Source organism: Trichechus manatus, unplaced genomic scaffold, assembly GCF_000243295.1.
Source record: "Trichechus manatus latirostris isolate Lorelei unplaced genomic scaffold, TriManLat1.0 scaffold00070, whole genome shotgun sequence".
Taxonomy (NCBI): Eukaryota; Metazoa; Chordata; class Mammalia; order Sirenia; family Trichechidae; genus Trichechus; species Trichechus manatus.
Window position 1 is genome coordinate 7274472 of NW_004444006.1, and position 16343 is coordinate 7290814.

General features: G+C 38.1%; 1 protein-coding gene across 1 annotated transcript in view; it reads right to left on the bottom strand.

Moving 5' to 3' along the window:
- The window catches only part of TEX11 (testis expressed 11), a 523552-nt gene that overhangs the window by 493177 nt on the left and 14032 nt on the right, over positions 1-16343 (bottom strand). The window contains exon 4 of the mRNA XM_012556596.2: positions 7744-7823. Coding sequence (XP_012412050.2) covers positions 7744-7823 — 80 coding nt within the window. The remainder of the gene's footprint in view (positions 1-7743; positions 7824-16343) is intronic.

Genomic DNA, 16343 nt, shown 5'->3' on the forward strand with positions numbered 1-16343 from the left:
GAGAGAAAGATAGAGGCAGACAGACTGGATATTTCATTAGGAACTATTTGTTCTGTAAGCCTTCACCTGAAGTACAATATAAATAAATAAATAAATAAATAAATAAATTTTTAAAAAAGGAGGAAGAAATATGTAGATTGAGACACATTAAAATAGAATGTCTGGACCTTCTTTGATCCTGATTCTAAGAAACCAAGTAGGGGGAGAGAAAGATAGAGGCAGACAGACTGGATATTTGATGATTTTTGGGAAATCTTTATTAAATTTTATCAGGTGAGATAACGGGTAGGGAGTTTGACTAAAAATAGACATTGTCTTTTAAAGATACATACTGATATATTTATAGGAAAAATGATATGCTTTGGATTTGCTTCAAAATAAACCAGCAAAGGGCAGGGAAGCAGGAGTTGCTGTTGGAGATACAGATGAAACAAGAATAACCACGAATTATTGGTTATTCTAGCTGGATGATGAGTAACTGGGGGAATCATTATACTATCTTAGCTATTCTTTTGTGTGTATTTGAACTTTTCAATAATAAAATATTTTTTTAAAAATACTAGAAAAAATATTTTTCCGCTAAAAAAAAAACACGTAGTTGCCTCTAGGGAGCAAGACAGTGGGTAGGGAGGGAGAGGGCAGAGAACTACTTTTCATCACTCTCATAACTTTTGTGAAAATTTTTATTTTATTTAAGCATATGTATATGTATGTATGCTATACATGTATGGATGTAGTATTTGGGGGGAAATAAATGTTTAAATAAATTAATTTTTTAAATAATAAAAATGCAATGGGAGGACTTCTAGGTTCTGCCATGATTATTGTTGTTACATGCCTTCAAGTCGGCTCCAACTCATAGTGATTTTATCTATAACAGAATGAAGTGTTGCCCATCCTGCACCATCCTTACAATCACTGCTATGTTTGAGCCTATTGTTGTAGCCACTGTTAATCCATGTCGTTAAGGGTCATCCTCTTTTTCACTGACCCTCTACTTTACCAAGCATGATGCCCTTCTCCAGGGATTGGCCCCTCCTGACAACATGTCCAAAGTTAATGAGACGAAGTTTCACCATCCTCGCTTCTCAGGAGCATTCTGGCTGTACTTCCTCCAACACAGATTTGTTCCTTCTTCTAGCAGTCCTTGGTATACTCAATATTCTTCGCCAACACAAAATTCTAATTTTAATTCCACAACACTTTCAAGTGGAAAATATTATTCCCATTTTACAAATGAGAATCTTCCAAAGTCACACAGCTAGTAAGTCACAAAGTTCACATTCAAACTTAGGTCTCCAGACTTCAAATTCTGTACTCTTTTCTTTATTTGCTGAATGCGTCATAATTTTCATTATTTATTACTCTGAAAAATTCTTTTTTTATTGCGCTTTATGTGAAAGTTTACAATTCAAGTTAGTTTCTCACACAAAAATTTATGCACACATTCTTATGTGACCCTAGCTGCTCTCCCTATAATGTGACAGCACACTCCTCCTTTCCACTCTGGATTTCCCGTGTCCATTCAACCAGCTCCTGTCCCTTTCTGCCTTCTCATCTCACCTCCGGACAGAAGCTGTCCATTTAGTCTCACGAGCCTACTTGAGTTAAGATGCACTCTCTTCACAAGTATCATTTTATATCTTATAGTCCAGTCTAATCTTTATCTGAAAGGTTGGCTTCGGGAATGGTTTCAGTTCTAGGCTAACAGAGTCCAGGGGCCATGTCTTCTAGGGTCCCTCCATTAAGTCTGGTCTTTTTACTAGAATTTGAGTTCTGCACCCTACTATTCTCCTGCTCCATCAGGGATTCTCTGTTGTGTTCCTTGTCAGGGTGGTCATTGGTGGTAACCAGGCACCATTTAGTTCTGGTCCCAGGCTGATAGAGTCTCTGGTTTATGTGGCCCTTTCTGTTTCTTGGGATACTATTTTTCTTGTGACTTTGGTGTTCTTCATTCTCTTTTGATCCAGGTGGGTTAGGATCAGTTGATGTATCTTAGATGGCCACTAGCTAGCTTTTAAGACCCCAAATGTCACTCACCAAATTGGGATGCAGAACATTTTCTTAATAAATTTTGTTATGCCAATTGACCTAGATGTCCCCTGAAACCATGGTCCCCAGACCAATGCCCCTGCTACTCTGTCCCTTGAAGTGTTTGGTTGTATTCAGGAAACTTCTTAGCTTTGGTTTAGTCCAGTTGTGCTGACTTCCCCTGTAGTGTGTGTAGTTTTCTTGTGGATTCTTTGGGGTTTTCTGTGCATAAGATCATATCATCTGCAAATAGAGATATTTTAACTTCTTCCTTACCAATTTGGATGCCCTTTATTTCTTTTTCTAGCCTAATTGCTCTGGCTACTAACTCCAGCACAATGTTCAATAAGAGTGGTAATAAAGGGCATCGTTGTCTGGTTCCTGTTCTCAAGGGGAATGCTTTCAAAGTCTCTCCATTTAGGATGATGCTGGCTGTTGGCTTTGTATAAATGCCCTTTATTACGTTGAGAAATTTCCCTTCCATTCCTATTTTGCTGAGAGTTTTTATCATGAATGGGTGTCAGACTTTGTCAAATGCCTTTTCTGCATCGATTGACAAGATCATGTGGTTCTTGTATTTTGTTTTATTTATGTGATGGATTACACTGATTGTTTTTCTACTGTTGAAGCATCCCTTCATACCTGGTATACATCCCACTTGATTATGGTGAATTATTTTCTTCATACGTTGTTGAATTCTATTGGCTAGAATTTTGTTGAGGATTTTTGCATCTATGTTTGTGAGAGATATTGGTCTTTAATTTTCTTTTTTTGTGGTGTCTTTACCTGGCTTTGGTATCAGGATTATGCTGGCTTTGTAGAATGAGTTTGGGAGTATTCCATCCTTTTCTATGCTCTGAAATACTTTCAGTAGTAGTGGTATTAATTCTTCTCTGAAAGTTTGGTAGAATTCTCCAGTGAAACCTTCAGGGCCAGGGCTTTTTTTTTTTTGGTCGGGATATACTAAATTACCTTTTCAATCTCTTCTTTTGTATGGGTTTATTTAGTTGTTCTATCTCTGTTTGTGTTAGTTTAGGTAGCTAGTGAGTTTCTAGAAATTTGTCAATTTCCTCTAGGTTTTCATATTTGTTACAATTTTTTATAGTATTCTGTTACGATTCTTTTAATTTCAGTTGGGTCGGCTGTGATCTCGCTCATCTCATTTCTTATTCAGGTTATTAGCTTCCTCTCCTGTTTTTCTTTTGTCAGTTTGGTCAATGGTTTATCAATTTTGTTGATCTTTTCAAAGAACCAGCTTTTGGTCTTGTTAACTATTTCAATTTTTTCTATTCTCTATTTCATTTAATTCTGCTCTAATTCTTATTATTTCCTTTCTTCCGGTGCCTGACGGCTTCTTTTGCTGCTCTCTTTCTACTTGTTCAACTTTTAGGGATAATGTTTTCATTTTGGCCCTTTCTTCTTTTTGGATGTGTGCGTTTATTGCTATAAACTGACATCTGAGCACTGCTTTTGCTAAGTCCCAAATGTTCTGGTAGGATGTGTTTTCATTCTCATTTGATTCTGTGAAATTTCTTTATTCCATCCTTAATTTCTTCTACAACCCAGTAGTTTTTGAGCAAGGTGTTGTTCTGTTTCCATGTGTTTGATGTTTTTTCCTTGCTTTTTTCTGTTATTGATTTCTATTTTTATGGCTTTATGGTCAGAAACAATGCTTTGTAATATTTCAATGCTTTGGATTTTGTTAAGGCTTGCTTTATGGCCTAATATGTGGTCTATTCTGGAGAATGTTTCATATGCATTGGAAAAGAAAGCATACTTGGCTGCTGTTGGGTAGAGTGTTCTGTATATGTCTATGAGATCAAGTTGGTTGATAATGGCATTTAGATCTTCCGTGACTTTATTGAGCTTCTTTCTGGACGTTCTGTCCTTCACCAAAAGGGGTGTGTTGAAATCTCCTACTATTATTTTGGAGCTGTATATCTCTCTTTTCAATTCCGTTAGAATTTTTTTTATGTATCTTGGAGCCCTGTCATTGGGTGCGTAAATTTTTATTATAGCATGTCCTCCTGGTGTATTGACCCTTTAATCATTATATAGTGTCCTTCCTTATCCTTTATGGTGGATTTTACTTTAAAGTCTATTTTGTCAGAGATTAATATTGCCACTCCTACTTTTTTTTGAGTTTTGTTTCCTTGATACATTTTTTTCCATCCTTTGAGTTTTAGTTCATTTGTGTCTTTAAGTCTAAGGTGTGTCTCTTGTAGGCAGCATATAGGCAGATCATGTTTTTTAATCCATTCTGCCACTCTCTGTCTCTTAATTGGTGCGTTTAGTCCATTAAATTCGGCATAATTATTGACAGGTATGTTTCGTGCTGTCACTTTGATGTCTTTTTTTTTGGTGTTGTTGACAGTTTCTTTGTTCCATTTAATTTTCTGTGCTGAGTCGTTTTTCTCTATATATTTTCTTTTCATCTTTTTCATTGTTGTTGATTTTTTTTTTATTCGTGAGTCTTCGTGTTTTTCTTGTTTTTTATTTTGATGTATAGGATTGTTAGTTTCCTTTGTGTTTACCTTAATATTTACCCCTATTTTTCAAAGTATAAACCACTCTTTTATTTCTTTATATCACCTTGACTTCCTCTCCAAATGAAAGATTTATGACTACATTTCTTTAGTCTCTCTCTTTTTTGTTTTAATGTTGTCATCTTTTACATATTGACGTCTCTGTTTCCCTATTTTCAGTGTTTTTGCTTTGATTTATTTTTCTGACTTCTCTATCTGAGTTAATATCTGGTTGCTCTGTCCTGTGTTCTAGTCTTGGGCTGTTATCTGTTGTTATTGATTTTCTAAGTGGAGGACTCCCTTTAGTACTTCTTGTAATTTTCATTTGGTTTTTGCAAATTCCCTAAACTTCTATTTATCTGGAAATGCCCTAATTTCACCATCATATTTGAGAGACAGTTTTGCTGGATATATAATTCTTGGCTGGCAATTTTTCTCCTTCAAGTCTTTATATATGTCATTCCATTGCCTTCTTGCCTGCATGGTTTCTGCTGAGTAGTCTGAGCTTAGTCTTATTGACTCTCCTTTATAGATGTCTTTTTGTTTACCCCTAGATGCTCTTAAAATTCTGTCTTTATCTTTGGTTTTGGCAAGTTTGATTATAATATGTCTTGGTGACTTTCTTTTGGGATCTACCTTGTGTGGGGTTCAATAAGCATCTTGGATAGATTTCTTCTCATCTTTCACAACATCAGGGAAGTTTTCTGCCAACAAATCTTCAACAATTCTCTCTGTATTTTCTGTTATCTCCCCCTGTTCTGGCACTCCAATCACTCAGAGGTTATTCCTCTTGATACAGTCCCACATAATTCTTAGGGTTTCTTCATTTTTTAAAATTCTTTTATCTGATTTTTTCTCAAATAGGTTGGTGTCAAGAGCTTTATCTTCCATCTCATTAATTATGACTTCCATTGCCTCAATTCTGCTCCTATGACTTTCTATGGAGTTGTCTAATTCTGAAATTGTACTGTTAATCTTCTGGATTTCTGTATTCTGTCTCTCTATGGATTCTTGCAGTTTGTTAAATTTGTCTTTATGCTCTTCTATAATCTTTTTAAGTTCCTCTATTGCTTTGTTGGTGTGTTCCTTAGCATGTTCTGCAATTTGCATGATCTCTTTCCTGATCTACTGAAGAGTTCTGTATATTAATCTTTTGTATTCTACCTCTGGTAATTCCAAGAAATTCTCTTCTTCCAGAAAATTTCTTGATTCTTTGTTTTGGGAGCTGGCTGAAGCCATCATGGTCTGCCTCTTTATGTGATTTGATATTGACTGTTGTCTCCAAGCCATCAGTAAGTTATTATATTTATTTTATGTTTGCTTACTGTGTCCTAGCTTCTTGTTTTGTTTTGTTTTGATATGCCCAAATAGGCTGCTTGTGTGAGCTAGTTTGATTACTTGCATCTTTGAAGCTCTACCATCCTGTCACCAGGTGGTTAGATCTGTTACTAGGTACGTGAGCCCAGGAGTCTGTTTACTTTTCTTGTATGGATTCAGCTCAGGTGTCCAGGTAGTTGGTCACCAAGCGTGTGGTGCAGGCTCTCACCTACCATCCTAGACAGGCAGGAGTGATTGGTGTAGGCACAGGTATCTGGGTGGAGTAGGGAGTCACCTGCTGAGTAAGGCAGGGGGCTAATGACTGCCCCTGAGTATCTGGGAGGAAAGCGTGTCCCTGTTCCCTAGAGTGCGCAGGTGGGTGGGTTTTACAGCCAGACTATGGGCACCCGGTGCTTTTGGCTGTAAGTACTGGGAGGCACAACTTATTCTCAGACCCCTGTCTAGGGTGGCTAGGTGGTGTGGGTGGAGCCCCAGTCCTCAGGCCCCTGATGTGGGACCCTGCTTAATGGACAGAGTGGTGTCAAATGTCACGAACCTACCACTCCACCATATAGCTGATATAGTGAAGTTGGGCTTCAGGTATGTACCATGTTGTACTGTGCTAATGAGGACATACGCTGTTGAATTGGGCCCACACAGGTCTATGCAGGGGTGAAAGGCATTGAAAGTCCATGGACCCCTTACACGTGTGCCTAGGCAAAGGAGCTCTGCCTTCCTTGAGTTCCTGGCTTAGAGGAGCTGACAGATTATTTTTTCCTTTTTGTTAATTTGTTCCCTCTCCAAGGCCAGGAAAATGGCTCAGGGTATGTGACAGGTCCCACTTCCGGCCCAGGGGAAGTGGCAGTCACTGAAGCGGTCCTGAGACCTGTTGCTGAGTGGGGAGGGAGCAGGTAAATGGGAGACAGGTTCTTCCCAAATGGGTATTTTTTGATCCACATGGTAGGTGAGATGCATGTACTTATCTTTTGCTGATCGAGCACCGCTTTTCACTGGTTTGGGAGGCTTGAGTAGACTCTCTGCCACTCGGTCTCTCCCAGTGTGGAAAATGCGTCCCAAATGCCTCTGCTTGCCTCACTGCGCACACCAGCTGATCTGGCCCACAGGGTGCCTGTTCCCACCAGGTCAGGTCTGGCAACTCCTCACTGCCTCTGAAACATCTCTCCCTCCCCCTGCCACTCAGTCCAATTCTTCACCTTTGTCTTTGATATTCAGGGCTCCTAGATTCTCATATATAATCAACTCACTTGTTTTTTCGGGTCTTTGTTGTAAGAGGGACCACCGGAAGGTCTGACTATTCCACCATCTTGTCCCTGCCTCTCCCCCAAAATTCTTTTAAGACTAAATAATACTGCTCAAGTTTTTCTAGATGTAGAAACTACTATTCTAACAAGTTAGAGGTGGTAAAAGCAAAAATAATTCATAAATCCTGAACTATAAGTTCAATATTGAGTCCACTGAACTACTGTAATAACAACTATAGTACTGCTGAGACCTTTAACTCCAGTAAATATATCTATCATAAAAGGAACAAGGATAGCACTAAAGGATTCAACCTCCTTCCAGGTTTACACTAACTTCAATCATCTTCATAGGTATAACCACCATCTCATTGCATTTATGTGGTCCCTGGGTGGCACAAATGGTTAAGCACTCAACTGCTAACTGAAAGGTTGGCAATTTAAACCCACAGGCACCTTGGAAGAAAGGCCTGGCAATCTGCTTCTGAAAGGTCACAGTCTTGAAACCCTATGGAGTGAGGTTCTACTTTGTATACATGAGACAGAATAAACTCAGCTTTTTTTTATTTTTCATTCCATTTGCATTTTCTCCTCAATTAATTAGCACTTACCAAAATCTGTCTTCGAATAGCTTTTTCTGAAGAAATTGAGCCTTCACCCATGCACGCTAGCTTGCAAGCAACATGACATACTGCAAAACAGTAATTAGACACCCAAAAACACAAAACATTAATTCTTCTTTTATATATACCTATAAAGAGAAATGAGGACAGATGTGAAGCCAGTTTTGTAGTTATTATTAAAAATAAGAACTCTAAAGGACTTTTTTTAAAGCAATTTTCAAAAGTATATGACCTGAGGCTTATCAAATAAATCATTCGTTAATGCTCCAGTCAGAGAAATATTTAATTCTCAAATTTTAATTTCTACAGGTCTTAAATCCCAAAGACTCACTGAAGATATATGACTCCATGTGATGCTCTTGTATGTACCACGCTAGCAGGAGAATAATTCTAAAGATATCAACATCTGACAAAATCTCTGCATATCAGGCTAGTTTTAGATTTTTCTCCCAAAATGTGAAACTTTCTAAATATATTCTTTTGTGCAGATGACTTAGAAGTTCTTGAAGTAGAATTTAGTAAATACAAATACTTTCACAATACTGTTTGTTTTCCCTATTTTCAAGTTTGAATAATTGCAACCTCTTTATTTCTGTAGTTTCTTTCATAATAAATCATAGCCAAGCTTTTTAAAGATGACTTCACATATAACTGAATTCGTTGCCTTTATGTTAGATCTCAGCTGTCATTTCTAAACAATATTCCAATGAAAAAGAGAATATTTGCCCAGCTAAATTTATGGAGTCAACAAACTGGTCAAATCTTTATTATCCATCATGAAGTGTAGAATTTATTAATCCCTTCACAAAAATTAGTTTCTTGGGAAAAAAATGTTTCTGTCAAATAATTTCTAACCATATATTTACATTGACTTACATCTCCAGTTTTGAAAATGTTTATTTTCTTTTTTCTAAGGTTTACTAATTTTTCAGCATTTTCAAGGACCTTGATGTCTCAATTATTTCTTCTATTCAAAGGTATCTTCAGTATCTCCCTCTCAACTTCTTCCTTCCCCCTCTACCTTCAAACATATCCATCTCCTCTTGGAAAAAAAAATGAATTGACCACACTGTGCTTCAATCTATCATCCCATTTCTCCTCTCCCTTACAACTACATGAATTGAACGATCTACTTGCTATCTCTATTTTCTTGCTGCCCACTCATCTCAGTAAAGCCCTGCAATCTGTTTTGCATGCTTACCACTTTACTTAAACGGTACCCCCAAAGATCACTTTCCTGACTTCACAGCAACATTTTACAATGATCAACATACCCTTGGCCTCACACTATCCTGATTCAGCATTGAGTAGTGTCACTGTGTAGGAAATTTCTCAGTCTAAGAACGTCATTCCAATCACAACATTCATGTTCCACCTGTTTATAGTTATTAACCAACGAGTCTTCCTTCAGGCCAAAGGTGTTTGAGGCTGAGACATAATGCTACTTCAGTATAAGGATGTTTTCTCTGTTACTTTAGCTCTATCCAGCCTTTTCTTCACCCCCATATATTCTAGGCATTTTGGTCAGTTGCTTGCTGACTGACTGCTATGAACATCTGCCTTACTCTGCTCCATCAGTGTCCACAGCCTGATATTTGAATTGACTTTAGACAACATACAGTATTGTGCCCTCTGGCATTTATGATTCTTTATTTTTGTTGTTTATTGAACTTCAACCTATTTTTCCAGATCCTTAAGCATAATGCGTGCCTGGTATCTTTGTTCTGGACTTACCTTATACCTTTCACCTACTGCCTGTCATAACCTGGCATGACAACCTTGTACAGAGTATGCACTCAAAAAGTGAGCAGTGAGTCTCCTTTAGAATTATTTTTTTAATTTTATTGTGCTTTAGGTGAAAGTTTACAGCTCTAATTAGTTTCTCATTCCAAAAATTTATGCACAAAATGTTTTGTGATGTTGGTTGCCATCCCCACATTGTGTCAGCACTCTTCCCCTTTCCCTTTACACCCCGGGTACCCCATGTCCATTCATCCAATTTTCCTGTCCCTTCCTGCCTTCTCGTCTTTGCTTTTGGGCAGGCGTTGCCCACTTGGTCTCATATACTTCACTGAACTAAGATGCACATTCTTCTCATGTGTTATTGTTTGTTTCATAGGCCTGTCTAATCTTTGGCTGAAAGGTGAATTTTGGGAGTGGCTTCAGTTCTAAGTTAGCAGGGTGTCCAGGGGCTATAGTCTTGGGGTTCCTCCAGTCTCTGTCAGACCCGTAAGTCTGGTCTTTTTTTTTAATAAATTTTAATTTTGTTCTACATTTTTCATCTGCTCTGTCCAGGACACTATTGTAATCCTTGACAGAGCGGTCAGTGGTGGTAGCCTGACACCATCTAGTTCTTCTGGGCTCAGGCTGGTGGAGGCTGTAGTAAATGCGGTCCTCTAGTCCTTTGGACTCCTATTTCCCTTGTGTCTTTGGTTTTCTTCATTCTCCTTTGCTCTAGATGGGATGAGATCACTAGATGTATCCTAGAGGGCCACTCGCAAGCTTTTAAGACCCCAGGGGCTACACACCAAAGTAGGATGTAGAACATTTTCATTATGAACCGTGTTATGCCAGTTGACCTAGATGATCCTCGAGACCATGGTCTCCAGGACCCAGCCCCAGTAACTCAGTCCCTCAAGGTGTTTGGATGTGTCTAGGAAGCTTCCATGACTGCCTTGGTCAAGTTGTGCTGACTTCCCCTATATTGTGAGCTGCCTTTCCCTTCACCAAAGTTAACACTTGTATTCTATCTAGTTAGTGATTTCCCTTCTGAACCCTCCCGTCCTTCATAACCATCAAAGATTGGTTTTTGTTCCTGTGTGTAAACCAAATTTTCTTGTTTCTTTATAATAGTGGTCTCATACAATATTTGTCCTTTTGTGACTGACTTATTTCACTCAGCATAATACCCTCCAGATTCACCCATATTGTGAGATATTTCCTGGATTCATCTTTGTTCTTTATAGTTGTGTAGTATTCCATTGTGTGTTCTTGTTGATAGCTGTCGAGTTGGTTTCGACTCATAGTGACCCTACGTACAACAGAACAAAACACTGCACAGTCCTGCACCATCCTCACAATAATTGTTACTTGTGTGTGATATTAACGATACTGTTTGATAATTTCTGCATTCTATTTGATCACCTTCCTTTGGAATGGATAAAAATATACATCTCTTCCAGTCGGTTGTCCAAGTAAGCTGTCCTTCAAATTTCTTGGCATAAATCAGTGAGTACCTCCAGCGCTGCATCAGTTTGTTGAAACATCTCAGTTGGTATTCCGTCAGTTCCTGAAGCCTTGTTTTGCAGTGCAGCTTGGACTTCTTCCTTCAGTACCATCAGTTCTTGAACATATGCTCCCTCCTGAAATGGTTAAACATCGACCTATTATTTTTGATACAGTAATTCTGTGTACTCCTTCCATCTTCTTTTGATGCTTCCTGCGTCAATTAATATTTTGCCCATAGAAACCTTCAATATTGCAACTTGAGGTTTGAATTTTTTCTTCAGTTCTTTCAGCTTGAGAAATGCCAAGCGTGTTCTTCCCTTTTGGTTTTCTAACTCCATTATAATACTTTACTTTGTCTTCTCAAGCCACCCTTTGAAATCTTCTATTCAGATCTTTTATTTCATTTCTTCCTTTCACTTTACCTACTCTACATTCAAGAACAAGCTTCAGAGTCTTTTCTGATATCCATTTTGGTCTTTTCTTTATTTCCTGTCTTTTTAATGACCTCTTGCTTTCTTCATGTATGATGTCTTTGATGTAATTCCACAACTTGTTTGGTCTTCAGTCATTAGTGTTCAATGCGTCAAATCTATTCTTGTTCAATGCGTCAAATCTATTCTTGATATGGTCTCTAAATTCTGCTGGGATATGCTCAAGGTCATACTAATGGACTTGTTTAAATTTTCTTCAACTTCAGCTTGAACTTGCATAGCAGCAATTGATGGCTTGTTCAGCAGTTGGCCCTGGACCTTGTTCTGACTGAGCTTTTCCATTGTTTCTCTCCACAGGTGTAGTCGATTTGATTCCTGTGCATTCCGTCTGGCGAGGTCCACGTGTATACTTGCTGTTTCTCTTGTTGAAAAAAGGTACTTACCATGAATAAATTGTTGGTCTTTCAAAATTCTATCACGGACCTCCAGCATCATTTCTATCACAAAGGCCGTATTTTTCAACTACCAATACTTCTTCTTTATTTCCAACTTTTGCATTCCACTCACCAGTAATTATCAATGCGTCTTGATTGCATGTTTGATCAATTTCACACTGCAGAAGTTGGCAAAAGTCTTCAATTTCTTCATCTTTGGCCTTAGTGGTTGGTCTGTAAATTTGAATAATACTCATATTTACTGGTCTTCCTTGTAGGCGTATGACTATTATCTTATCACTGACAGCGTTGTACTTCAGGATAGATCTTGAAATGTTCTTTTTGACATTGAACACAATGCCATTCCTCTTCACGTTGTCATTCCCGGCATGGTAGACCATACAATAGTCCAACTCAAAATAGTCAATACCAGTCCTTTCCAGCTCATTAATGCCTAGTACAGAACCCTGGTGGTGCAGTGGTTAAGGATTTGGTTGTTGACCAAAAGGATGGCAGTTTGAATCCACCAGCCATTCCTTGGAAACCCTATGGGGCAGTTCTACTCCGTCCTATAGGGTCGCTAAGAGTCAGAATTGACTTGACAACAATGGGTTTAATGCCTAGGTTATAGACGTTTATGAGTTCCATTTCTTTTTTGACGACTTCCAGTTTTCCTAGATTCACACTGTAAACAGTTTGCAGCTGTTTCTTCTCATTTTGAGTCGTGCCACATCAGCCAATGAAGGTCCCAAAAGCTTGACTCCATCCATGTCATTAAGGTCGACTCTACTCTGAGGAGGCAGCTCTCCCCCAGTCATATTTTGAGTGCCTTCCAACCTGAGGGGCTCATCTTCTGGCACTATATCAGATAATGTTTCACTGCTATTCATAAGGTTTTCAGTGGCTAATTTTTTCAGAAGTAGACTTCCAGGTCCTTCTTCTAGTCTCTTAGTCTGGATGCTCAGCTGGAACCTGTCCACCATGGGTGACCCTGCTGATATTTGAAACACCAATGGCATAGCTTGCAGCATCACAGCAACACTCAAGCCACCACAGTATGAATAACTGGCAGACATGTGGGGCCATTGTGTGTATGCACTTTAATTTGTTTATCCATTCCTCGTTGGAGACCTGGTAGTACAGTGGTTAAGAGCTATGGCTACTAACCAAAAGGTCAGCAGTTCGAATCCACCAGCCACTCCTTGGAAACCGTAGGGGCAGTTCTACTCTGTACTATAGGGTCGCTATGAGTCAGAATCGATTAGATGGAAACGGGTTTGATTTTTTGTTATTCACCTGTTGATGGGCACTTAGGTTGTTTTCATCTTTTTACTATTGTGAATAATGCTGCAATGAACATAGGTTTGCATATGTCTATTCATGTGATGACTCATTTCTCTAGGATGTACTCCTAGGAGTGGGATTGCTAGATCATATGGTATTTCTATTTTTAGCTTTTTAAGGAGGCGCCATATCATTTTCAATTGTGGTTGTACCATTTCACATTCCCACCAGGAGTGCATCCCACATCTGTTGCCATCAAGTGGATTCCAATTCATAGTGACCCTACAGTGCATGATCTCCCCACAACCTTTTCAACATTTGTTATTTTCTGTTTTTTTGATTAGTGCCAGTAATTTCAGGGTGAGATGGTATCTCATTGTAGTTTGATTTGCATTTCTCTAGTGGCTAATGATGGTGAGCATTTCCTCATGTGTCTTTTAGCCGCTTGAATGTCTAGAATTTTTTTATTGTTCCTTTTGGTCTCCTATCCTTGTTTTTTTCTTCCCAGTCCTAACTGGAGGATCAAAGGTTAAAATCACCATGCAGTTCACCTCTCAACACCAATGGTTCTTAAAATTTGGTGAACATGAGAATTACCTGAAATTTTTTTTTTCCAATTATAGAGATGTCAAGGTTTCATCCTAAGTCTACTTAATCAAAACCTCCAATGTTGGGGCCTGACCATCTGTATTTTTAACAGGCCCAACAGGTAATTTTGTTTATACCAATGTTTAAGAACCACTGCTCTACATTTTCTCCTTCAGAGAACACGAGTACTCTTGTAGTTTCAACTATCACTTCTATGTGAATAACCAAATACATAGGTACAGCCCTGACCTTTCTAATAAGCTGCAGTCTGGTATCTCCAACCTTATTTGTCACCTCAAATGAACATGTCTAAAACTAAAATTTAAAAGACATTCCTCTACCTTCCAAACTTCCCATCTCTGCTCATTGTTCCATCATTCTTCCAAATAATAAAATTTGCAGCTTATAAATCTTGATGACTTTTTCATCACCTAACATAATTCAGGTACACTTAATTTGTTTTTAAGGAGACAAAATATCTTCCAGTCAACATAATTTTGGAACAATACTCCTTTAAAATGAGGGCTTCCTGTACTACCTCCTATTCTCAACTGTATCTAACAAATACTATAGACATAACAAGCACCCAAATAGCTGATTAAGAACTGCTACATGTAGTAAGATGGTATACCAGATGAGGTCCTAGGGCTGCAGTACCCACTTCATCCACGATATTCCTGCTATTTGACAAGTAGTGAAAACCAGCCAGAACAATGTTGCTTGATATGTAGAATAGTATGAGCTTAGAGTTAATGTATTTTAATATAGCACAGTTCATGTGTGTACTAAGATTTTCCTATAGATAAATTTCTAACTCTTCCCTTCCCATAACTACTAGAGCTAAGACTCTTAGGAGAAAAGATGTTTATCTGAGAGGCAAAGGAATGGAACTGTTTTCTAAACATCCTAAGAAAACAGTGAAGTCATGAGTAGTATATTAATGACTACATTAATCACCAATTACACCATTCCTGCCTTGAAGTTGTATACCATTTGGTTTACATTCATAAAGAGAAATACCTAGTAATAAATTTTACTTGGTGCATACAGACAAAAGTCATTTGTCTTTACAAAGTCAAGCAGTTCAGAGGTTCACTCTTTGATTTATTACCTCAATGTATCCTTTATAATGGGGCAATACACTTTCCATAAATGTATTTGCTGTCACTGTGCTTGCTGAAAATGAACAAGTGTCAACACACTATACCTTGCCTATTTATCTAAAGTGCTACAGCTTTACCAGACAATGGAACGCATTTAAATCACCCAACCACATGAATTTGCTTTGGGTTTTTGTCTGTTGCTCTTCTTGTTTGCTCTCCCAAGTAGAAAAAACTTATATAATTTTTCTCAATAAGCCATTGCAAAGGTTATCAACCCACCTCATGAGGAAACTATTCTTTATCATTTTTAAAAATCTAAATCTCTCACATGGCAACATTTGTCATTCTATTATTTTTTAATTCAACTTTCAAATATTTACTTAAACTGTATAATCTTGTTGATATAGTTGTTAGTTGATCTCAAGTCAGCTTCGACTCATGGCAACCTTATGTAAAACAGAATGGAACACTGCCCAGTCCTGTGTCATCTTCACGATCACAGGTACGTCTGAGTCTATTGTTGCAGCCGTTGTGTATTTTGAGTGCCTTCCAACCTAGGGGAGCTCATCTTCCAGCACTGTATCAGACAATATTCAGTTGTAATCCTTAGGGTCTTTTTTTTAATTTATTTTATTTTTTGCTGTTGTTGTTGAGAATATACACAGCAGAACATACATCAATTCAACAATTTGTACATGTACAATTCAGTGACATTGGTTATATTCTTTGAGTTGTGCAACCATTCTCACCCTGCTTTTCTAAATTGTTCTTCCCTCATTAAAACAAACTCACTGCCCCCTAAGTTATCCAATCAATCTTTTGAGTTGCTATTATCAATTTGATCCCATATAGACAGTTCTTAAAAGAGCATAATACTCAAGGCAGATATTCTTTACTAATTAAGCTAAACTACTGTTTAGTTTTAAGAAGATTTCAGGTTTAAGGTTTAAAAATTATGTCAGGATAATCATTTCAGGGGTTCATCCACCCTCCACGGCTCCAGAAAGACTAGAGTCCATGATAATTTGAAATTCTGTTCTACATTTCCTCCCTTTTGATCAGAAATCTTCTCTAGAACCTCCAATCAAAATATTCAGTAATGGTAACCAGGGATCATCCAGTTCTTCTGGTCTCATGGCAATGGAGGCAGTTATTCATGAAGGCAGTTAGCCACACATTTAATTTCCTCCTCCTATTCGTGACTCTCCTTCTTCCTCTGTTGTTCCAGGTAAACAGAGGCCAACTGTTGCACCCTGAATGGCCACTTGCAAGCTTTTAAGACCCCAGGCACTACACAATGAACTAAGAGGTAGAACAGAAGCACTGAACATGTTATTAGGCCAATTAACTATGATGTCCAATGAAACCATAATCCTAACCCTCTAAAGCAAGGAACCAAATCTCATGATGTGTTTGCTTATGATAAGCAGCCTCAGCATCTTCTTGTTTTTATTGCTGGTGTTGTAAATATACCAGCATACCTCAGATATATTGCAGGTTCAGTTCCAGACCACTGCAAT